This window comes from Taeniopygia guttata, chromosome 7 (assembly GCF_048771995.1).
Source record: "Taeniopygia guttata chromosome 7, bTaeGut7.mat, whole genome shotgun sequence".
NCBI classification, from domain to species: Eukaryota; Metazoa; Chordata; class Aves; order Passeriformes; family Estrildidae; genus Taeniopygia; species Taeniopygia guttata.
Window position 1 is genome coordinate 9,038,466 of NC_133032.1, and position 25,724 is coordinate 9,064,189.

At 38.5% G+C, this 25,724-nt stretch overlaps 1 protein-coding gene across 2 annotated transcripts in view; it reads left to right on the plus strand.

The window, feature by feature from the left end:
* Positions 1–25,459, plus strand: part of CNTNAP5 (contactin associated protein family member 5) — a 414,440-nt gene extending 388,981 nt beyond the window's left edge. For both annotated transcript variants that reach the window (XM_030277243.4, XM_072932032.1), the window contains 4 exons: positions 1,400–1,484; positions 11,024–11,242; positions 16,377–16,448; positions 17,428–25,459. In XM_030277243.4, coding sequence (XP_030133103.4) covers positions 1,400–1,484; positions 11,024–11,242; positions 16,377–16,448; positions 17,428–17,624 — 573 coding nt within the window. In that variant the 3' untranslated portion in view covers positions 17,625–25,459. The remainder of the gene's footprint in view (positions 1–1,399; positions 1,485–11,023; positions 11,243–16,376; positions 16,449–17,427) is intronic.
* The last annotated feature ends 265 nt before the right edge of the window (positions 25,460–25,724 follow it).

Consider the following 25,724-nt stretch of genomic DNA (forward strand, 5'->3'; position numbering starts at 1 on the left):
TGGACGTGTTCAAGGCCAGGTTGGATGGGGCTCTGAGCACCCTGGTCTGTCAGTGGGTGGTGTCCCTGTGCACAGCAGGAGGGCTGGAACGGGATGGTCTTTAAGGTCCCTTCCATCCCAAGCCATTGTATGATTTATGAATTCTGGGAATCAGACTCCCTGGTCTCGACACCTCATCACTGGCAGGAGGCAAAGGAGGAGGCTGAATCACACCGATTCAGCAGCAGAACAGCCCTGTAGCCTCACACAGAGCTCCATCTGGACCCTATTCAAAGAGTGCCCAACCGTGGTGTTTTCCACTGAAGGGTCCTTCCCTTGCTTCTGACAAACTGGGAATTAGGAAACACCTTTGGCCAGAAGTTCATCTGGGCCACTGAAGTGGTTCTGGGGCTTAGGAATGCCTGTGTGATCTGTAGTCTCCACTGAAGCACACAGTATGGATCATAAAATCTGCAAAAGGGAGAAAAAGCTGAGGAATTTCATTTTGGTTAGGGTATGTTTCCCAAGGGAGAATGTGACCCCAGCTGCCTCATCCTCTCACAGAAAAGGAAAAGCTGGGAGAATTCAGGGCGCAGTCACCATGTACATGGCAGTGCCCCATTCTAGAAACGAGAAGCATGCCATGCTGAGAGCGACAACCTCTTGAGGGACAAAACCCCCCCTCTGCCTTGTTGCCCTGCATCATCTGTTTTTCCAAGGCAGGGAGATGAGGATTATCTTGCTGCTCCTTCTGCTTTTCTTCTAAGGCTAATTATAGCCATCCATATTGCAAAACAGGCTTGCTAAATCTAGGCAAAAATCATTTAACAAGGAAGGGCGGAAGAGTCTATAGAGAGGTTGCATCTTAAGGAATAGAATGAAAGATAGAAACACACAGCACTGCTTTTTTTTTTTTTTCCCTCTACAGTTTCCATCTCTGGGTGGTAAAATAACACATCACACAACTACAGTGGGTAGGCCTCATTATCTAAGAAGAAGGGTTATGCTAAAAGCCATAGTACCCTCAAGTACCAGTCTTCTATTGTCTGCTGCTCTGTGGTTTTCCTCTGTGCAGAACTAATTCTTCAAAATACATTTCTAGAGTGGCCTCCTTTGAGTGTATTTTGAAGTGACTAGACATGGATTTTGGGAAGCAGGGGGATTTCAGGGTCAAACATTTTAAGCTTTTCTGCAGGGGAAGTTTCTTCAAAGTCCTTTATATGACTATTCTGATATACCTTTCAGCTTCTCATGCTAAAATCAAAGCACATCCACTTTGCTATCTTTAGAAACTGAATCACGCTTGGGGGCAGAATTAACGGATTGGCAGCTGAGAACATTCCCAGAAGTTTGCAGTACAGTGAGATCTAGGGATGTCCATGTGCTGTTGTACTGAAGTGATTTTATTGACCTTTTCCAGGTTGATCAAGTTCTCAAACTCAAACACAACTTTTCTGAGATTGATTTTAAGGCCATTAAGTCACTCACCTTGGGCAAGGTCACAGGTAGGTTCTACAAAATATACTCCTGATTCATGAGATGTTACAGTGCTGGAATTACTGTGCTGTGTGTTGGGTTTTTGATGGAATTGCAGGTTTGTTGGGATGGTTTTTGCTGTAAGAGTTGGCCTGAGCATTCCAGTACTCTATTTATATATCACATCAATGCAAAACTTTGGCAGCTTTACTTGTTTGCATCGATAGCAATATTAAGTACTTGGACTCCTCCCTCCAGTGAAGTGGTTCATACAGCCTGTGTGGCTGCACAGGGCAGCATCTTAGCCTAATGACACCATTTTGCTGACTGCAGCTTCCTCCTCTCCCGCCATTTCTGTTTCCTAATGATAAGAACAGCACAATGGAGCCTTCATCTTCTCTGCCCTTTTCTTCATCGCCAGTCTTTTTCCATTTGAATTCTGCAAGGAATATTGCATATAGCACTTGGGCCACAATTCTGCATGTTCTGTACATGGACCTTCTTGATCTTTATTCCTCCACTCTACAAAGCCATTACAAGACCAGGAAAATGCTGCCTGAAATTTGGAAAATAGAACTGCTCTTTTTTATTGTCAAGTATGTCATATTCCTTTATATAAGAGTCTTGTTCTTTCCCAGTAAGATTCTAAATACAACCTTCTTTACAGACATTTCAGTCCTTTGTTCAAATTGGACCTCCATATCAAGCCTGACATCTGAGTCACTATTGCAATTTTATATGTTTCATTATTAGCACACGAGGCCTGTGGGATTGGCAGCTAGACAGGCACTACAGACATCCCCTGGTGCCTGCTTGTGCAGTGTAACTCCCTAGAATGACAGTAGTGAGCTCTGCAATCACGTTTTATTCAGTAGATTAAGAGCAGGACCTGATTATCCCCTTAGTTACATATAACTAAAAATATATGTGTATTTTTTTATCGGAATGCAGCCATCTTCCAAACCTTTGTGGATAGGTTTGGGAACCTGAAAGTTTTCAGCCCTATTCAGGGCTAAGCTAAAATTCTCACTTTGTCAATGTTTAGCTGTACTGCTAAAAATCTAAAAGAACATTACTCATCCTGACCTCTACCTAGAACTCGAGCTATAGACACCAAATCAATAAAGCAAGGATTTTTTTAACCAGAAAGATGGAAGGTAGCACAAAGACCTTCAAAAATGCACCCAGCAAGTGGACATGGTGCAGCTCATCATTATGGAGAGAAACTAGATTTAGTCACAAAAACATGATTAACTTCACAAGTGCAAATTGTTGCAAAGCCAAAAAGCCCAGATGTATCTCCAAAGGTCAGGCATTCAGTTCCACTGAGCACCATCGACTTTTATCCTCCTTTTATTTCTCTCTTGCCCCAAAGTTTATTGGGGTTTTGTTTTAGTATAGCAATATTTCCTATTCTGTAATGACACTAAAGCCATAAATTTGGCCATCCAGGTGGTGAAATATTACTGCCATACTGGAAATGACACAATGCATCCCACCAAGTCACTTTAATTCCAGACTAATCCTAATTTCAGTTTCTTTTTCATATGTTAATGAAAAAGAAATTTACACAAACTGCTTCTTCTATATTAGGAATTAATTTTCCAGGTTTTATCCCACAGCTGTAGCTATGCTGAGTAGAGTCCTGGTGCCCTCAAAAAATCACAGACTTTCCTCCGCCTTGTCCCTCCAGGACAACCAGTCCCAGCTTTATCAATCCTCTCTTCATAGGAGAGATGCTCTGGTCCCTAAATCATCTTTGCAGCCCTTCACTGAACTCACTCCAGTAAGTCCATGCTTTCCTCCCACTGGGACACTGTCTTTCTCTGCAAAGCTGCTTACCAGCTGCTCAGCCCCAAACCAGTGCTGCTGGATGGGGTTTCTAACCCAAGTGCAGATCTTCACATGTCCTTTACTGAAATGCAGTGTTGTTTTCTCATTCCACCAGCTTGGCAGCATCCCTCTAAATGGTGACACAACCATCGGGTCTACCAACTGCTCTCCACCATTTTTTACTTTCTCCAGACTTACTCAGGTTACACACTATTCCATGACAGAAAGCAACAAAACCAAACCAGAAACTCCTACTGCTAAAATGCTAAGAGTATTGCCTTGTTATACAAAGAGGAGAGCTAGACATTGTCATTTTTGGGACTGTGGAGCTTACCTAAGTATGTTAAATCATTATTTATCCTGTTGTATGGATAAAATGTTGACTATTGGTTTCTTTTAATGATGTCTTACCAGGTGAATATGGGTGACTTAAACCAGTATCTGCCAAGTTTTTCCTTCTCATTGCTCATGCCCTCAGCAAAGCATAAACTTCCAGAGGCATGTGATGCTTTGGAATAGACCTAGACTTCCTGTAGTGTTTATTTTGGATGCCACTGGGGTTACACGCCTAAAGGCATTCGTTAGGAAATTTAAGTGTCCACTGAAAGAGAACCATGTAAAAAACTCTTTGTTCTACATGTCCTACATATCCATGCTATAATCTTCTGAAAATATGTCTCTCTTCTGTCACACCACTGCTCATTTGTCTGCTCTAACAGCCTGATCCTGGCTGCCTAACCAGATTATTATACTACCTTCTTTTTTGACTCCACCATTAATTTTCCACTGACTGGGAAATCTCAAAGAGGTCTTCCAGCAGGATATCATGAAAGCTTGAAACTCCTTCCTCACCAGATTTTCTTATGATAGCCATTTCAGCACAGCTGGAGCTTTTGAAAAGTGCACTTTTATAAAATAACCAGTTTTTTTAAATAGCAGCGTTTCCCCTGCTTCTACCCGTCCCCACCCCAGCCCTATTACACTTTCTTTAGGTACTCACACTCTAATACTTTTTCCTCATTTTCAAACTGGCTATGTTTTTTCCAATGGCTGCCTTATACCCAGCTGTGAATTCTGGGGAAAAAACCCTCTGTTTTAGGCAGAGGAGTCTCACCTGGAATTCAAAACATAGGGACACTCTGCCACAGACTACTTGAATGACCTTGGGTAAGCCATTTATGTGCAGATATAAAGGTAAGCAGGCATTTTATTCCCATTGGAACCAGTCTGAGCTTTACTATCTCCCTTCTCTATCAGTAAAGCATAGATAATAGAACAGCACTGTATCAGAGGGGTGCTGGGAGGATAAAAGCATTAAAGGCTGTGAGCTCTTCAGATGCACAGTAATGGGACCATATAGCTGCCTTGGAAAGATCAATCTAAATATAAGTGTGGCTTTGAAGACAAGGGAGTAAAAGGAAGCATCATTCAAGTAGCCAGCAGATGTCTGTTGAATTCATCCTCACTGTACCCAACAGCAACAGGAAAATATTATTATCCTGTAGTTTGTTGTCATTTTTACTTCACAAATATAGAGTCCGAACACAAAAGGACCTATCCAAAGCTCATTGGTATCAATGGGAGTTTTTCCATTGGATTCAGGCCCCAAGTGGGTCATACAGTTTATGGCAAAGCCTCAGTGAAATTTTAACCAGAGTCCCAGTTCATTTACTTTAAGTGTTCCTTGCAGAGATCACACTGCTGTATTTAACCACATGAACATTCTGACCTGACTGTGAGGCTGGCTCTGCTTTGAACAAGGGATTGAACTGCACGACCTTCAGAGGTGTCTTTGAACTTAAATTATTTTGTAATTCTCTCTTCTCAGAGACACATTTGCATGTGTTTAAGGTATTGTCTAAAAAAGCGGCTATCCCAGTGGAAAATATAATTTATTTGTTTGCGGGTTTACTTTAATGAATCCTTGAAAACTTTGTACTGTGCCCCAACATACAATGTCTTTTCACCATTATTGTCCCTGGGAAAAATAATCTCTGGTGCAGAAAAGTGAATTTCATTATTTGTGTATTTGTGTCTGAGCTATTTAATATAGTAGTTGTGTAGGAATACCAGAATAAAAGGGCAGCACTGAAAGATTTCAACAGGATTTTGAAGAAAAAGGTTGCAAGTATTTCTTTAGAACCTATTAGTGTTGAACTAATTTATTTGTGTCTTCAAAGTGATCAATTAGCAAACCTTCCCACACTGGTAACATAAATGATTGTGTATTCTAGCACAGGAACATTATATTTTTTATCTCTAAAAGCCTGAGCTAAAACACACTCAAGTTTCCACTGAGTCATTCAGCTTTGATATAAAGTGTACATAAAAGAAGGTTTATCTGGAAAGTAATTTTATTAAAATCATTATGTAGGTGCAGTACAATTCTTATGATTTCTACAATAGCTTTTCTTATTAAAAGTTCATGAGGAGAAAATGGAATCTATACACTGAAGAGATCACAGAGCAGTTCATGCAAGAATATTATATAGGGGTAGATGATAATGGGATAATTAAATCACAAGGGGTAAATTGTCATTAACTCTGAAATACAAAAGTTGCCTTAAAGAAGTATCTCCTTTTAGAGAGTTTCTATGAAAAATGCTTAAGTCTATTTTTTTCTTCTATTTTTTCTTCTTTTTTTTTAATGGAAAGACATTCCTATTTTTAAGCTCACCATATCACAATTTACAATTTAAACAATACAACAGTGTCTGCAATAGATATTGGCCGGACTCTTCTGGTGACTGCAAAGATAATTTCTTTACTTAAGACTCTTTTTGCCCTGAATACCTATTTCTTAGACCATATTGTGAACAAAGATCTCTTAGGTGAATCTTAGGGTGCCTTTAAAAGTAATTGGTTTTCCTCCTATTAGCATAGTAAAGCATTAAGGAAAATGGAAATTGTTACAGAAGATAAAAGACCAAGATAGCAAGACCTAAAATAAGAGAAGTTTGGCTACCCCAGGCAGTCCAAGCAATCCAAGGTGTCAATAATGCCATGAAATCTCTATTGAAAAAAAGGCCAGATCTAGTCCAATTTTTTCCCCAGCAATGTAATTTACCCTATTATCATAACACCATGATTAAATACCTTTTTTTTTGATGACAGTGCTGCCTAAATAGGAATCCAAGGTCATCTGCTTCTACCCAGAAATTTTATTTTTAGACTAAACTCCTGCTACTTTAGTTGATTTTAGCTGTCTGCTTCTGGGACAAACGTATATTGTACATCACTATATGCTTTTGTACATCATCTCTCCATCTTGTTGCATATTTTCTTCTTTTTATAGATTATGTTTTCAGCCCGTGCAGAATCACATAGGACTGGTTGTGTTGTGACAGATTAGGATGCACGTGTCAAATATGACATGTTAACAAATTTCACATTGCAACTCCAAATGCCTCATTTTCAATGATAAACTGTCTTTGAGAAAAGATAATAAATGCATGCCTTAAGTTATCTCTGCAAAGCCTAATGAAACAAAAATCCTTAAATGTTACACTTGGCACAAAATGTTCAATTGCAATAAAACACATCCAGGCTCATTGAACACGTCTGGGCATTCTGAAGTGCCTTTACTCTGCTCTTGCTGTTCCTGCCTTTTTCAGAAGTGCTTGGGAGGGGCAGTGAATGTCTGAAGCCTGTCCCCTGTTCACATTCATCCTTTCATTAAGTAAGAGTCGAACTGGTTGACTTCAGCTGTAACCAGGAAAAACTTATGTGGTTTTCACTCCACTGTCTTCGTGGCAGACTGACACCAAGAAATGAGATTATTCCAAAGTTATATTTTTGGGTTAACCCAAGATGCACTTTCTGCCCTTTCTAACTGGATGATTAATGTCAGCAATGTTTACTGAGATTGTTGATGGACACAGCAGCACATTTTTCAAGGTACCTGCACAGTGCCTTGTAGTCAGCTCTTCTGAGATAGGGGCAGTGTGTGGAGACTACGAGTGTCTTTTATCTCAAGGTCGTGGCTTCAAATCTGGTGACAATGCCCAAGTAATCTTGCCAGTCCTGTTCAGCACCTTGGCAAAATGAGGTTTAAGTTTCTGAGTGACATGAAAATAATGTTTATAAGGAAATAACAAAAATATATTGAAAAATGCTTATGTTCCTGTTTTACATATTGATACCTTTAGAAACAGGTATTTTACCCACTCTCCCTGCACAAAAATAACACTTTTTTATTTCTCTTTGATTCTAGTTACCTGTCCTACTTGTTATTATTTACTCTATCAATTTTCTGTTTCATTACTGAGCAGATTGGTGCTTGGTCCTAGAGAATTCTCATGGAATTTTATTCATGATGAAAATTAATTTCCCATTACTGAGATATAAAGACTTAAAATTTCTTTATCTAAAATCTTAAAACAAGTGAGTTTTATGTGGCAGATGTGTGTAATGGAACAGCAGGAGAACAGGATGTCTGATTTTCTGAATAGGAATAAATCAGCACATAAGTTATGCTGATACATATAATAGAGATACAACCTATAAAGTTTAAAAAATACAACCACATGTTAGGCTTTATCCTCATTATCATGGAAAGCCACTGTAAATACATGGAAAACCAACATAAACCTTGCTGAGCTGTGGCATTGCAGACAGGTTCCAGGGATCAGCTACAGGACCTAACAAGAAGCCTGCCCAACTTATGCACAACTCAGTAGATAAAGCTTAAAAAATTACTTCCTAAATGTAGGGGTAAACTTAATTTGTGGAGAATGAGCAGTTTAATTACTAAAAGCTGAAAAAGATTGCCTTCTTATTCTCCATGTAGAAATTAGCTAAAATAACTTATTCTCCAGTGCTGGGAACAGAAATGAAATGCTAAAATGTCAGAAGATCAAACCAAGCCATCAGCAGCAATTCTGTGTGATTTTCCAGACCACTGAAATGCGTGGAAAGATTCCCAGCATTGCCAGGTCAGAGGAAGGCCACTGAAGTTTCTTGTGACCTTGGCTGTAGCACAGACCATGGAACTTCACCGAGCTGCTTTTCTCGCTGACCACTGTGTCATGTAGTGAAAACACCTTTTGGAAAAACATTTTATTGTAATGCAAAACCTCCAAAGGACAGAGAGTCCTTTCATAAGCCTTTCATAGAGCTAACTGTGTCATAATCACAGATTTACATTATCCTCTGAAGAATTCAGAGGGCAGCACAAGTCATTCACAACCAAGTTGTGCAGCTTTCTTGTTGAGAGCAGGGAGAGTCCTCCTTTCTGACAGACATTAGGCACACACCCTGAGCTGTATGATAAAGCAAACTGTATCTGTGCATGTGGCATTTTTAACAGAGGACTCTGGAGTTGGTTTTGGTTTGTTATTTTGATTTCTTTTTTTCCCCCCAAATTTCAAAGTCTTTCAACAACAAATCTCTGAGTTCATATTCATGCAAAGCTTTCTTTGACAAAAAGCTCATGGAATTGGCCCTTAATGTAACTCTTAAAAATGCCCAGAAAAGTACTGAATCTAAGACTTTTCAAACTACTGTACCATGAGAAAGGAACACATTATTTCTTAGTCTTTACTTTTTGCACATTGGGGTAGAATAGAGAAACTTAGATTGCCTGGTTATAAAAGATAGCAACCAATTCACCTTTTGTGTCAGAGCTAAGAAAACAATACAGGCTGAGAGCAGGAATGTTTACAAAGGGTTTTATAAATTCAACAAAGATGGCAAATACGGTGAATTAGTCTTTTAGTCTATATAAACCTTCTTGCAGGAACTTGGAAGCAATTCTTTGTCTGTTTTATAACATCTCAGCCAAAATCTCATTAAAAATCTGAATGCAGGCAATTCCTACGTATTTTCAGAAGAGCAAATGTGAACTTCTGCAAGATTGCAGGTTTTCCAGTGGCAAAGCCTCACTGTATCCCTTCCCATCTCGCAGCTCAGAGGCTGTGCCCCTGACAGCTCTGCAAACTGAGCATTTCTCCTGGAAGGCCCCTGGGAGAGCAAGCTGGTACTGCACCTTGCTGTGCCGAGAAACAGCCACGCTGCTTTGTGTTATACTTCCACAAAGACACTCAAACATAATTAGAAATCTGTCTTGGCTAATTCCCTCTGGGTTCATGGAATAATAGTCACAGAACTTGAGCACAAAATAATGTGTGATTTGGGCTGGCTTTGAGATTTCCCTGTATTTTCTTGTACAAAAAAAAACAACAAAAAAAAGTTTATATAATTGAAATAGCAATATCAGCTTTGAGAGAAGGCTGGTTTTTTTTTCCTAAATTCTGACCACTTGTAGAACCATTGTATTTGAATAATAATGGAAAAATTGGACCTTATTTTAAAATTTAGCATCTTATTCTTTCAAGATTTGAAAACCAACTTGAAAAGCTAGGAATCCTTATTTCCCAATGCCATTGGAAGTATTCCCAAAACTTTCAGTGCTAGAAGATGAGCCTTTTGTTGTTTGCAGGTATTTTTTAAGACTTTGAATAGGTTTTGACACTGTGTCTGTGTGCATTCGTAGGCTTTTTCTTGTTTTATTGACCTAGATATAAAGTGCATAATGTTTGAGACCTCTGAGCAGCATGAATTTCAATTTCTGGAAAGCAAATAATGTGAGTTTGGAGAAAATAGAAAATGGCTTCACTGCCCTCTGACTTTTCCAAACAATCTTTTATTTTAAAACTTTAATATAAAACCTTTTGAAATCAGTTGGTTGTTTTTTTTTTTTACTGGAACAGGCTGATCAAAGAAGTTATGGATCCACATCGCTGAAAGTGTTCAAGGCCACCCTGGATAGGGCCCCGAGCATCCAGGTCTAATATGAGGTGTGCCTGCCCATGGCAGGGGCTTTGAATGAGGTGATCTTTAAGGTCGCCTCCAAACCAAACCACTCTATGATTATATAAAAAACCCTCACTTTGATTTGCTTTCTCTTTGTTAAATTTAGCTGAACACATACCAACAGTTAATTTATTTGTGCTATTTTATTTACAGGCTGGAAAATAACACCATGATATTTGTTTATATTTTGATTTAGATAAGAAAAGGTATATTTTTGCTCTTTATTTTATTAGTGAAATAGGGCTAGTAGAGTGAGAACCTATCTAATGACTAGGAAGATTTCTAGGAATTCTGATAGTAAAAAAGTAGTAAGATGAATAGGTGCTTCAGAAAAGTTGAATAATAAACTCTGAAGAAGGATGGGAAGCTGAGGTAATAAGCCACTCAGTGACAGGCCACATAAAGCATTTTATGACAGAAAATAGAGACCAGGGTCTTTCATTCCAAAGAGTGGAGGAGGGAGAATGCCATGAAGGTATGGTCCATATATGTGCAACTGATGCTGTTAGCAGAGGCAAAAAAAGGTTAATGAGATCAGCCCCAGAATTCTATGGCATTTAGTGTTGCTATTTTACTTATTATTAGTATTATTATTGATGCTAATGTTGTTTTTGTTGTTATTGTTGTGGTTAGTAAAGAATGATATGCTAGATATTGTCCTTTAGTAGAGAAAATGGGTGAGGATAAAAATGCAGTGCAGGCTTTTATGTGCAAGACAATTCAAGGTAAGTAGCATAATAGAGAAAAGACTTTGGGAACCTCATGGGTCAGGCCAGGGAGGACTTGTAGGCTGCTGAAGGAGAGCATGAACATTTGAAATTGGATAGTAGATGTAAAAGGGGTGGGTAAGGCAAAAGACAATTCATTTTCTTAATGCCTTCCTAAAACAGTTCATTGCCAGAGTTTTTCTGTTGCACTGCAGACAGTTTGTCCCTGGACCCTGAAGTTTCCAAGGCAAATGCCTATGGTTTCACTGGCTGCCTGTCCTCTGTCCAGTACAACCACATCTCTCCCCTGAAAGCTGCCTTACGCCATCCCAGCATTGCTCCTGTAACTGTCAGAGGTTCCTTGACAGAATCCAGCTGTGCATCCATGATGGAAGCTGACGTGAACACAGCAACCACAATATATTCCTCATCAGGTATGTCCTGCTGGGAAGGCATTGGGGAGTTAAAAGGATACTGCAGAGTGAGGTTTCCTTCCTTTTTGCTGTAATGCAATTGTGACAGTATGAAAAGTAGAACTGGGAAGTTCCCTTTTCTCTCAGAATCAGGAGTGTTGGGGATGGGCATCAGGATTAGCCAAGGCCCCTTTAAAAGTCATTGTTCTGAAACAATGTTTTCAGACTAAGTTCCTGGATTGCCTGAAACGTGCCCACCTAGAACAAACAAAAAAGTCCCTAAGCTGTAATGGAAAAGCTTTGAAAGTTTGGTTATGCACCTGACTTGTCATTCCTACCCACTCCAGAGAATTCCGGTGCTGCAGATCTCAAAGGAGAACAAAAATGTTACACAGATCCTGTATTCTAGTGATGATAAAGCAATAGAAGTCATATTTTAAAAAAATCAAATTTGTTCCCACCCTAACAGAAATGAGCAAAAATTCTTGTAGAAACCCCTTGGCACGTGTGACTTCCACTGAATGCTTGTACTTCATTCTCTTAGACTAAAGAGAGGGAGCACTACTTGAGCAGTACCAGCAAGATGATCCCAATGTTTGTGTATCTTTTGCAATCCTGAAGCTGTCCTCTGGGAATCTGAAGTATTTTGCATATGTGAATTTGTATGCAGAGAAGGAAACTGAGAGCAGCTGGAAGTGTTGTCACCATGAACAGGGACTATCAAGTTGCTGCTTTAGTCACCAGTGGATGTGGCAGAATTCTTAATGACCTGAAAAGGGTACAAATTAAAGGCTGTTTTTTGCCCCTTGACCTATAAAGTTACTTTCTCTTTTTTGATAAATAAGAAAACTCTGGTTTAGATCATAATACAATTCCTTTCACATTTGTGCTTACATCAAATCCCCATTTCCTGCAGCTTCTGCCTAAGACATTCAGCAGAAAACAAATGATGTTATTAGCATTCTGCATAGGAAAGAGGCTGCTGATTACTCTGGAGAGTGGCTGCCAGTGTGCATGTGCTTCTCCCCAGCCCCCCACTTCCTTCTCACTGCCTTGAGTTGTCTGAAGTGTCTGCTCTGATGCACAGACAAATGTGTCTTGTGAGTCCTGAATGGGCAATGATACTGAAAATATGAACTCTTTGCCCTGTGATCTGTCACCTCAATGATATAATTTTTCTAAGGAGTTTCGAAAGCAGTAATACCTGAGGCTCAGAACTTCAGGGCAGAACACAGAGCAGAGCATTCAAACTTAAATATTTAAAGCATACAATCAGTTTCAGTCTATTGTTAAGGTTAAGCACTGTTGCCTCAGAAATGCAGAATTATTACAAAAACTCATGCCTGTCTTGGTACTCTGTGCTCTAAAATATGATTTCCTCTCAATGTGATAAATTATCTGACATTCCAGTCTCACTATTCACACTGGATTTGATTAAAGCCTGAATAAGATCTTTAGAACAAGTGAGCTCTGAAGACTTCATGTCTTTATATGCTAAATAAAAGGCAATGGGTGGTTGATTCTTGTTTAAAAAAATTCTAATTTGTAGCAAATTATAATTTCTATAGATGTACTTGAGCAATACATTTTTACATGCAAGGACACATTTTAAGAAATAAAAAGAAAACAGAGTCAAGGATTAACTTTCAAATTTAGTGCTCATATCTCAATTCATCACTTCCAATTCCTCATTATTGAATGTCTGAGAAGAAAAATAGAACTTCAAAGGAGGCTGTACATGTCTGTGTCGATATTCTAATATGCAGATACAACAAAAAAGCCCACTAGGAAAACTCTTAAAGTGTGTGAAAAAAGCTTTCTATATTTATAACTTGAAAACAATTGAAGCTGTTTCCTTCAGAAAGGAATACTTGTGTTCAAAAAAGTTTCCTCGCAGACAGATATGGAATAAAATCCATTCACACAGTTATCTGAACATACTTTTTCTGATGAGGAAGCACAAAATGAGAGGTGACTTACTGTGGTTTTCAATATTTAACAAAGATCTGCAGATCAGCTTCCTCTCTGAGGCAGGTGTAAAGAACTTATTATTATGGACTCTGTATTGATGGTGTAGAGATAATAAACTTTTCCTGTGGCATTTTTTCTTAATATTAAACTGCTGTAAAAAAAACAGAGGAGATTCAGCTGTGTAAATGGTGGAATCTTGAGCTGCCTGTCCTCTGAGAGCAGCTCTTCAAGCATTTAAAGTAAAAACTGGAAGATACTTTCATAAGTCTGGAACTACACAGAAAATATTTACGTCTGAAAGGCACCTTAAAAAGTGAAATTCTGTCTCACTGTGCTAATTGTGCTGAACCTGGTATTTCCAAACAAGCTCTGACTGGTTGGGGATATACCAGGACAGCCTTGGCTGTAGCAACTATGAGATGGTGAAGCTGATCCTCAGAGGAAGGAAAAAAGGCAGAAATGCATGATTGCAACATTGACCTTCTCATGGACCCACTGGGAAGAATCCTACAGGATACAGTCTTGGTAAGAAGAGGCTCAGAGAGGTTCTGAGGTCTTCATCCTTGGGTATATTCAAAACCCAGATGGATACAGCTCTGAAAAACTTGCTCTAACAGACTTGGATTTGAGTAGGGGTTTGGGCTAGATGATTTCTGGGGAGCCTTGTGACCTCAGCAGGGTTTCCAACCTCAGTGAATCAAGCTGTAATACCATCAGTTTTATCGAAAAGGAGGAGGAGGTCCTGTTGAGGTCTTAGATGAGACCCAGTATTGCTATTCCTTGGCTTAGAGTGTGTTGTCTTCCCACTGGAGATGGCTCTGCTATTACAGACCATCTGCTGCACTGAAATAAACCTTCTTCTCCTTGTATCCTGATTTTATTTCTCAGGCAAAATATAATTCTTGGGTCTTGTGGCTTGTGAACAGCTCCATTCTGAAACTGCTCTTCAGCATTTGTTCTGGTTTCTTCTCAGTGCTTAAATTCCAGTAACCAAAAAATCGTGGAGTGCTGATTGCATTAGGTGTCAATCCTTTAGGCACAAATAACATCTTATATAATTTTTAATAAAAAAAATTTATTTCATGATTTTTCATACACAGTTAATAATTTTTCATGACTCTTTTTGACTAGTGCCGTGCATTGGTACCAGTTGTGATTTTTTCTCTAGTACAAGAGAACTCTTGTAGAGAAGATGTAAATTTTTAATTGTCGCTGAATTCACTGGCTTCAGCTGAGGGATGGGGTAAAAAGTATCTCACCAAACTTCCATTATTTAACTCATCTTCAGTCTGAAATAATGAATGCTCTCCTCTTCTAGTTTGTGAAAAGAAGTGAGTTACACTATTAATCTTAGATTATATAGATATAAAATAATTGAAGGTTGTTCTCCTGTTTGACTAATTTTAAAAAAAATACTAATTTTGATTTATATAATTCATGTATACTGAAAAATAAAGTGAGATGAATGTATTGATGATGTACAAAATTATTACTAACTGTAATCTAATTTTGAATTTGGCCCTGTTTGAGCTTATGATCAGAGGCCTGAGATTGTCTAAATAACCCCAGATTTCCTTTCCAGTCTAACCTTTTCTATGATGCATTCTGTATTTGTGTATAAAAGTGTATTTTTATTCCTGTTCCTGTCCCACAAATGTAGTAGATGAGATGAAGCATTGTCATGACTATTCCTTTCTTGGGAACATCTCTCTGTGCACACAAGAACCAGGCATGGGACACTTGTCAATAGGTTTCAAGCTGAGGGTTCAGTCTGGGATTGGTGATTACCATTCATGTGGGAATGGGTGTATTGGAGGTGTTCAGTTGGGCCCAGAAGTCCCTTTTCTGTCTGTAGCTCAGTTAGTGGACTGCATCTTTTCAGTAGGAGTGTGATTGAACAGAAATCCTTCCACCCCTAAAACTTGCAGGAAGAGATACATTTTTTAAAACATCAAAGCCTCTTTTAGGCTCATGTCTTTGCACCCCCGGGGGGCTGGTATCAGTGACATAGATGAGAAAAAAGTGTCCCCTTTAAGAACCTAAATAGTCCAAACCCACCAGTATTATGATTCAGAGTGTCTTGATGCACATGAAGCAACATTAAATTGTTGCTTGTTTCAATAAAAAAAACATCCTCTTCAGCAATGGCATGCCAAAATGGGGCTGTTACTAAGTTGAGAATGTTCAATTATAATAAACCTTGCAACACAAAATTTTTCACACTTCCACATTTTGCATCAGAATGCTCAGTTTGGCAGAGCATTGCATAGTAGATAGCAGAGATGGTGATCCCTGACATGTACATTCTCTGTATGATAGCCTGGAGGCTTGTAAAAAGGAGAGAAACACAAATATGAATCCTTCAAAGGAAAGTGTAAGTTGAAGAGAAAAGAATAATGTGAAGGTGCAAAAAAGCTGGATTCAGCTAGCACTAGAAAACAGGGCGTCTTCTGAAACACGCCAGACTAAAAAGCCCACTGCTCTAACTCCACTGACATCAGGAAGGCCTTGACCTCTCAGATTTGGATGTGAATTTGACTCAAATAGCTGCCATGCTGTTTCAGTGTTTCTATGACAGTCATTTAGAGACAGAGTACAAGAGAGCTCGAACATCAAAGAGCCTTTAATATGAGTTAATTTCTGATCCCTACCACTGCATTTCTGTAACAGAGATAAAAACATCCCTTCCAAGAAGCTGTCCCAAGCAGAGATTGCTTCTCTTCATGTGATTGAATTCAAGTTGTATGTCTCATCTATAAGGATAGGTCAGATCTAAATCTGCCTTGCCTCCCTTTTGGCTTCTTTCTGATATCATTCCTTAGGTAACAGCAAAAAAGATAATAATACATCTCTGACTGAGAAAAGCTCCCGATAGACTGTTTAGTTGAAATGTCTCTGATTCTTCTGGTGAACTGAAGCAACACTTTCAGCTGCTAGTGTGAAACTTTCTGTTTCCTTTTAAATATACCCTTAATAGAATTTGCTCCTGAAGGTGTAGAAGAAAATTGTTCTGCAAACTCACTTTATTTTTCAGACCCTTCTGGTTCAGTTCTCCAATCCCCCAAATTACATCTTCTGAAAAGAGATAGAATTCATGAGAGCAAGAGGACACTTCTGTCTAAGCCACAGGGAAAATGAACAGTTGATACAGAAAATAAGTTCTCTTTTGTTTAACCAACTGCAGATCCTTTTGGGAAGACAGATGAAAGAGAACCTCTCACCAACGCAGTCAGAAGTGATTCAGCTGTGATTGGAGGTAACTTCATTTTAAAGACTACAGTCAAAACATAATTCTGTCAAGGCAAAAATCTAGGAGACTTTAAATCTGTGCTCCACAAAATCTAGTCCAAGGGGTTTTTTTTGTAATCTGAAGCAGGTCTTGTATCTGCTCTGTTTATTAGCACGTATCTGTGTCAAGCTACCTAGATAAGCAACTGCATTGTGGATTATTGTGGTCACACATGGATCATCAGGAACCTGAGTCTCCTAAAATACAACTGAACTCTGTCTGCCTGCCTGCTTGAGCAGGGGATCTGGACAAGATGATCTCCAGAGGTTCCAGGTGTTCTCTGATTCCATGTGAGTCTGTGTTCTAAGACCTAGCTAAGTAGCAATTTTTTTACACACTGCCCTGGTGAATACTTTGCAGAGTATTCACATATCTTGTATTTCCTGAGCTGTCTCTTTGGAATCTGGTGGTGTAGTAGAACTCACCAGGTCATATGGAAGTATTTATATACTGGAGAACATTGTCCTCAAAATTTCAGGTATGGTTTTAATTTTCCTGTAATGATCTGGAAGACATCTCTGTTTATTTTATAGCATGCCCTGTAGTGAGCTGCCTTTGATAAGATCTAGAAGCTATAAACCAAAGTGTACAAGGCTTGTGCAAGGTTCCCAGAGATAACACAGAAGAAAATATTTGTGTGAGCAGATCTAGTGTTTTAAAAGCAAATACACTAGACTAACTTTATTTCCAGTGAAAGCATAATTTTACAGAAATTAGGTGTCAATACATACCAATACATGCTCTATTTTTAGGGTTCTTAAGGTGACAAAATAGAAATAAAACTAACAGGGAGGGTTTGATAGAGGCATATGGTTGTGCATGGACTGAGATGAACTGATCTATCGTACCAACTAGCTGCTGTGCAGTGGTAACACATTTTTGAGGTAACTGAGCCTTTTGTTTTGGTTTTCACTCTTTCTATCCTCCCTTTTTTACCCCTTTACAGGTGTAATAGCAGTTGTGATATTCATCATCTTTTGCATCATTGCCATCATGAGCAGATTCCTCTATCAACACAAACAAGCACATCGAAATAGCCAGAAAAAGGAGAAGGAATACCCTGAAAACCTTGAGAGCTCCTTTAAAGCTGATATTGACTTGCAAAACACAGTGAGCGAGTGCAAACGGGAATATTTTATCTGATGGACAATGCAATTTCTTCTTACTCTTCTTCCCCTAACCTCCCTTTCTTTATTCCTTTCTCCTTTCCTTTTTAAATTTTTTTGAATTTTTTTTTTCTTTTTTAACACTCATTTTTTGCTAGCTTCTTTTTCATTTGGAAAAGACCGCCCTGCACAGGAAACACTGAGAACAATCACAGTGCCTCATTCTCTGCACCAGAACCTGGCAATCACAGTTTACTTCTGCAGCTCAAGAGACCTGTTATCCCATCCTACACAAAATAAGATCCACATGCACTCCTGGTTTCTGCTGTCAGTTCTTCAATGTTTCAAAGTCCCTAGATTTATTTGTTGTTATTTTTTTTCTCTGGAGCCTTTTAACTCATTGCTTTTACACTAGAGCTGGACAATGTAAAGTACAGGTAAAGTAGCTGAACACATAGCTCTGCAGGTACTGGGACAGGATAGAGGGAAAGAATGAGATCAAAACACCTGATTTATTTCACGGGCTCATTCACAATAATCATAAAGAACCAGCCAAATTCTCAAATGTTATCAATTGATATATTGTCTATTGATTTAAATGGTGTTAAGTTAATTTGTACCAGTTGAAAAGCTGGTATGACATAAAGGAAAATAAAACTGTCCTCATTAAGCTCCTTCCCCCAACCTCCTGTCCTTTTACTGTAACTTTTAGGCTTCTCAATACTTTTCCAACAATATATGTATCAACAATAAGTATCATTCCCATGCACCTCTTTCACCTCCATCTCATAAGGCTGGCTACGTAGGCCCAGCATACACTAGTATAACCCTAGCTGAAGCATGGAAAATAGTAGCTTGAATCTCCAAGGGGTTTAGGAAGCTGCTAGGACTTAGGTGCTCTATATTTGTCTGAAATTTTAGAAATGCAGCATTTGCCTGTTCATGCCACATGGAGGATTATCACACACTGAGGTTAAACGCTGTTGCCCCTGTGGAAAAGAAAAAGAACATAGATAAAAAAAAAAAAACTAAAATAGTTTAATCTTTAACATGACTCACACCTTCTGCCAGCTCTTCTGAAAAAAGAAAAAAATAAATCCTACTACTCAAAAAAACCCTCCCAAAACTACACGAAATATTGATTGGTATTTCCTGCTTGTAGAAATTGGAATAACTACTCCAAAACTAAATAGAGAGGGGTCTGAGGTCATGTCTAAAAAGATGAATATTTGATAAACTGTCTTTTTAAGGAAGACCATTACGGAAACAAAGAGATCCCAAAGACTCTACTTCAAATTAATCTTCACTCCTTTTCTTTAAAGTCTTCTGTCCTTTCCTGATTGGGAGCGCTACTGAAGAATCAAGTTCTGCCCATTTTACTTGTGCTGCATGGTTATAGTGTGAGGATGAAAAACCTCCTTTTCGATCACGAACATCCTAAGGGTAAGAAATGAAGGAGTCCCAGCCAGTGAGGTTTTGAACACCCTGCTGCCTTTGCAGGGCTTCTAAAGAGGATGTAGAATTTGATGGTGGTAGAACTAAGCCTGAAGTAAAGGGGAAGAAAAATCTTATTCATTGCAATACTCTTGATTTAACTTGAGACGATTGTGCAGCTAAATCTCCTTCTTTGCCCTGTGTAGTCATCCTGAGGTTTCCACACGGTGTTTCTTTTTACATAGATTAAAAATTAAGGAATCCCAGTATGAGGCATTAACCCACAGCAAACTAGAGATGAGTTTACACTTGCAACAGGTGCTGTTTTTCTAGGCAGTCCATTGGAAAGGTACGTAGATGTTTATTCGAGTTTTTTGTTTGAGTTTGTTTATAGAGGAGAGAGCAGACAAGGAAGAATAAATAAATAAATTTATTTATTTGGATATGGTGATTCTTTACTACTTCTTTTGGAGCATTCAGGGAAGAGAAAGCAGTCTTGGAGCGACATTATTCTTATGTGAAGAGGAATATGAGGCCAGCCCTATAACTAGAACTTTTCACTGAGCAGCTTTATAAAACTGTCTATATTGAAACTAGTTTGGTGCCATTCTTCCTCAGCCATGGTCAACTGCAGCTGTTTTGCCACACACTGGCTGTTTGGGTAACACATTTGACAGTGTTTCTATGTGATGACTATTGGAGTGACTGAGTAGCTGGGTTCTTTATGTTGCTTGGTCTTTGGCAGTAAAATCCTGGCAAAGCAATTATATTTTCTCTTTCTGCTTTGTTTGGCGTGGCAGAAGGGAGGAGTAGGAGAGTTCCTGGGCCCCTCTGCCTGTTTTTTTTCTTAAATGGCCTCTGTATGAGACATCCCTGATGTGCTAATGTCCTTAATTGGCTACATGAAGAATGGAATAGGAAGGTAAAACTCTGAAAATTTAGCTAGGTTGGGGTGCATCTGTAAAAAGAAAGAACTTCATATGAATGTATGCATGAGTATACAGAGACGTGCATATATACCTGTGGTTGTACTGAGATGGGAAGATTTTTATGCTGCAGGGCTGAACAAATGAACACATTTGTATGGACTTCCAAATCAGGATGTCAAAATTATTCTTATTAAAGATAGCTAAAATATACTAAATGAAGTACTCTAAATATAAACTCCTTTTTATTTTTTGTTTTGTTCTAGTGTTTTCTTTAGTGAGGGCGTAATTGGACTTCTTTCAATACCAGTTGAAAGCAATTAATTTTTTATATAAAAGAAATACAGTTTTGAAAAAACCTACTAGAGCTAAAGTTCATTTTCCTTAGTTCAAATTAGAACTTTTTTCCCATCTATTTGAAGCCATTTCTGCTATTTTTGTTAATGTTTCTTTTTAAAGGGTGTTTTCTCTTTTTCTTTAAGCTTTCATTCTAGATAATATTTTTAAGTAAAGCCAGAGGATAATACTGAGACTGTCAAAGAGTTGTTTGGAGGCATTGTTTGGGTTTTCTTCCTTCCCCAAGACAAGTTTCACAATAAAAGCAAGGGACTGGTAGAAGGATATTGTCTCTTTTTTTTTCTCTTGGTGATACAATATGTAACCTATGAAAATTATTATTGCTAGGCAGGCTGTGAAATTATGAACTATCTTAGATATGGATTTCAGCACTGCAAATTCCTGTTTTCCAGAAAAGACTTGACCAGTAATAGCCATGCTTGTAAAGATTTTTAGTCATGCAGTCTGAGCTGGATGCCCAGAAGGAATCTCTGTGGATGCCAGGGAAAGAAAAAGAAAACAAAGGAAGGCTGGATGTTAGAAAGCTAACTCCAACCAACTTGGCTGCCACCTGGGTGAAGGATAGGTTTTACAAGGAATTCAGTCTCTTGAGGATGTGGATCAATGCTTCAGTGACTAAACAAAATCAGCATTTAACTCAAATTAATTTCTGTGTCTGCTTTGCTGTGGAATGTTCTAATATACTACAAGACATTTAAATACCTTTGAAAATTGAATCCCATTTCTCTTTTGGAAATAAAACTTTGGTCCTAAGTAAGTTACATATGTAATTGTCAGTTAGTATTTAATCTGTCCATATTCACTTACAAGACAGTGTGAGTGTTTTGGGTCAATTTTTAAAACGTACACTGTTTTTATTTCTTCTCGTTCTTGCCATGGCTCCACACATAGGTTAGTGAAAAACCCAGATAAAAGACATACTTTTAACTCATATGGGCTAAATCAGAATTCCCACCTGGGTAAATATGACTAAAAATGACACATATAGAGCTGTGTGGTTAGCAGAGTGTTTTCAGTCATGAGATGCCCCTGATACTTAAGTTGAAACTATAACCAGATTACAAAAATAAGATGCTTTCTCTCAGCTTTATTTTGATCTAGCTAGACTTAAGTCATCCTATTTATCAATTGCTCAAGTTTTACACTGTAATCCAAACCCTTATTTTAATGAGATCTTTGTCTATATTAGCATTTAGCTGATCACATATTTCACATATTGGGCAAGGAGCAATCAATATATAGTTTCACTATGGTGAGGGGTTATGAATCTTTTCCTAATGAAGTCAGTTATTGATTTTGCTGATGATAAGATTGAGTCCAAGACCTGTGAAGCACTTGGATATTGCTTTTATCTGAGCCTTTTGGGTTTGTTTCATTTTGCATTTGGTTTTACCAACTGCCTGTTTCACAATTGTCATCCAGTCCTGTCCAGCCCTGTCATTAGGGAGGATAGGGCAAATGTCTCTGTAAGATTAAATCCTGTAAGATTAAATGAACCCCAAGAGATGTCTTTTTTCTCCATTGATTATTGAGACAGGGTAGTCTCCTGGTAATAGAGAAGTTACTTCTAGCAGAATTTGCCTTTGAATCCGAATTTTGCAATAGTTATGAAGATCCAGTAGACACATCTCCACAGGTATTACAAGTGACTTTTTGTTTTTACTGAGGTGACAGCTGGGGTCAAGGAAAGACACCTTGCATCTAAATTACTCTAAAAGTTACTCTAAACATCTCTGACTAGTAAATGTATACATCTCCTTGTAGCCAAATACTTGAAAATCGAGTTTCAAAGTACCACTTTGGGCCAGTGACAATCTGATCAGTAATCTGTGGAGAAGTGGATAATTCTCCTTCCAGTCTGTTCTAGATCCAGCATCCATTTTTTGCCTCACATGGAAGCTTTGGCAGATAGCATACATGAAGCCAGATCCACACATTTCTGAATCTAAAGCTAACTCAGCCCTCTCAGATGCCTTTCTACATGTCTGGTGCCATTTGAGATGATACCGGGTATCTCTGCAGCTCCAGGATGGATTTAAGCTCCTGTCTGTCATATCCTGGCATCTGTTAACCCCGAGTAGCTATGTCTGATGCTGCTTTTCAAATTATAATAAATTTCCATCCAGGATCCATAATTCTCAATGAGATAAATCCCTGAAAAAATAAATCTCATCTTCAGAAAAAAAATCAACCTTCCTTCTGAAGGAAGCCAGTCAGTGGACATGGATGCTCCACTGTAAATTAACAAGAGTGTAGAGGAGGCAGAACCTGACATCTTTGTGGTCCCCCATCTCATGCCATTGTTGTCTGTTGCTCTCACCTAAATGAAGTTTACCCTAAACAAGACTAGTTTCAAATATTCCTCTGCACTGCTGTTTTTCACAGACATGAAGGAGTTTTTTCTATTTTATTTTTCAGAAAACAACACTTTGTAAAAGAGCAAAGTCTGAGACCTTGTGAGTGCTATTTCAAAGCTTTCATGCAGTTTTTTAATGCCTACTTACCAAACAAGCCAAGTGATATAGTTACACCCCTGCCAAACCAAGGGCCTTAGCCAGCATCTTTAGAGGTTGGTGGGAGGCTTCTTGCCTAACTACAGTTAGAGCTGCACCATGTTCTTGAAGTTTTTGGGTGTTTTCTTCACAGACTGCCATCACAGCTTCACAGCATGATTTGTTCCCTTGGGTTCTGCAGTTTGATGCACTTTCTTTCCCAGTAGAAAGTTCTTCATGTCCTCTTTCGGTGTGGGCGGCCCCCTCCTCCCTGTTACTTTTGTACATGAAACTTCTAAAACATTCTTCTTTTGGGTCTGAATTAGCTTTTATCTTTGTTTATTTCAAGACATGCATATAGAGAGTTTGAATATTTCAGTGTATTGGTGCTTATTTTTGTGATCTTTTGCACTAAGTTACTCTGACAAAAAACAGAAATTGGAAAAAAGCACACTTTCTGGTGAATTCTTGTAATTTGTAAGCTCATTGTTTGTTGTTTGTAATGTGCTGAGTCTACAAGCCGAGCTAAGGAAGGATTAAGGCAACAGTTTGTGTTGACAGTGTCACTCCATATCTAGTTCACCTTTGTTTTCTTCATGCCTCGTTTTTCTTTAACATGTGGAGCTATCAAATTGTTGGTAGGAGTCAGAGAAACTTGTTTCACAAGTCAAATTAAGATTATGATTTTTCTCCTGGCAGTCACAGAAACCAAAATGTCAGCTGGGTGTTCAATCAGAAGGGAGACTGCACTCCACCATGGAAATGTAGTCACCTAGAGGTGGTGATATCTAAGAGGAAAAGAGGGCATTAACAGTTCAGACTGTGATGTGGCAGTGAATGTGATGTGATGGGGCAGTGAAGGAGGCAAAAGCTCTTGGAAAATGGACACTGTTTCAAGCCATGAATGGTAACCATCAGTTGGATATGAGGCTTTCAGGTATTTTTCAGTGGTAGGTTTTTTTGCCATGGAATGAATTGCTGCTACTTAATCTGCCAAAACATAGTCTTAGTTGTTCTAATGATCAGTGTCCAGAAGTATCAGAGATGTGCTTCAAACATGGGAGAGGATTTCAAAGCTCTGGCTGATACCAGATCCAAATCTCCCCAGTTAGGTTGCTGGAACTCTCCTGGGTAGCCCAAGGGAGAACTGGGGATGTTTTCCCTCAAACAATCATACCATTTAATCAAATGTTGGGTACAACACGTGATCCAAAGAATGGTGTTTGCTTAGAGACTTTCCACTCCCTTGTTCAGCATGCTTGTGGCAGCTTTTTCCTAAACTGCTGTTCACATTGCAACACTACTTACTTTTTGATATGCTAGTCATAACTCTCTTCACAAACTTCAGTCCCACAGCCCTAAATAGAGTCCATTTGGAACTAACTCTGCATGGGAAATTATTTACTCATTTTGCATGTCCTTTACAGCTCCTTCTTGTGTCCTTTAGGCACATCCTTTCCTGATGTGTTTTGTCATTGCTGCCAATGCAGTACCCATATTTGTCAAGAAAGAAGGATTGTTTCGTAGGTAAAGCTTAGATACAGCCAGTCACAGCCTCACTTTCCATTCACAACACAGTGGAATTGAAGTTTCAGGAGCTAAGGAGAGCAAACAGGTACATTTTTTTTATTCAGACATCCAGTCATAAAAATCTCTACTCTGTGATTTTTGCAAATAAAATCTGTAGCACAGACCATTATATCTAAATGATAGTGAGAACCTTAACATTGTCATACCTGACCTGCTTTGAAACCCCCTTTGTGAAAGAAACAAGAGACAGCATCAGACCTGGTTGTAATCTTGTTTAGGTCAATGTAGATACATCACAGATGAATTTAGCCTCATATTGCTCTTGCTTTGATGATCTCCTGCAAACTGAGGCTGACATGCATGAATCCAAGTCAGGACCTTATGTTTGTCATCCCTTACTGCTGTCAACAAGAGTTGCATTCACTGAAACTGTGTAGTTTTCTAGCAGAACTTTGGATAAAATGTGGGATAAGGCAATGAACTTCAGCTCCACAAAGCCCATGATATGGCTTAAGTCACCCTCATGGAAGGTTGGTCTGTGGGTGGTGTCTTGTCAACCAATTCAGGAGCCAGCACAATAACACTGGAAGGATTTTATGGGATTTTAATGGACAAAGGCACCCTAGAAAGAAAGAAAAAAAATAAAAATAAAGAGAGCAAAATGGCAGCTAAGATTAAATATTTGTAATAATAAAAAATTGGTTCTTTCTACAGATGAGCCCTTCATCATTCATTTTACTTTGTTCTACTCAAATTTTATTAAATAAATCTCTCAGAGCTCTGTTCATTTTATTAGCAAAGCAAAAAAAAAAAAAAAAGAACTTTGTTTTAATGGTTTGTCCAAGGGTAAAGCAAGAGTCTCTCAGTTACAGTAAAAAGCAAAATGGAGATTTAGATTATTCCCCTTTCACTATCTGGTTTTCTAAAGAGAATTCCACAGGACGTTGCCTCAGTCTAAGTCAGTTTTGTAGACGATGTAACATGTCTTAATACCCTGTTAAGGGATTGAAAAAATTTAGCCTTAGCTTCTTTTGTTTTCTATGGTTACTGTTGTACAGAAGAAAGACTTAAACTGTAAGTAATGTATATTTAATAAAAAAAGACTTTTTGTATGATTTTGTGTCAAAGACAAATGCGTCCTCTTGTGTTTTTACTTTATCTTCTAGTTGAATGAACATTAAAACTTGCTGATTATGGGAAGACGAATTTTCAGGTGTTTACCTGTTAACTCCAAGCCAACAGACGTCATTGGATGATACTATTGATTTATTGATTTCCACTATGGCTAAAAGTTAATGTCACAGGAAATCTGGTCACCACCCACATCCCTGACATAACTCATTAGTGCTGGAGGGCTGACTAGAAGTCACATCTGCAGAAACGCCTTGGTTCTGGTTA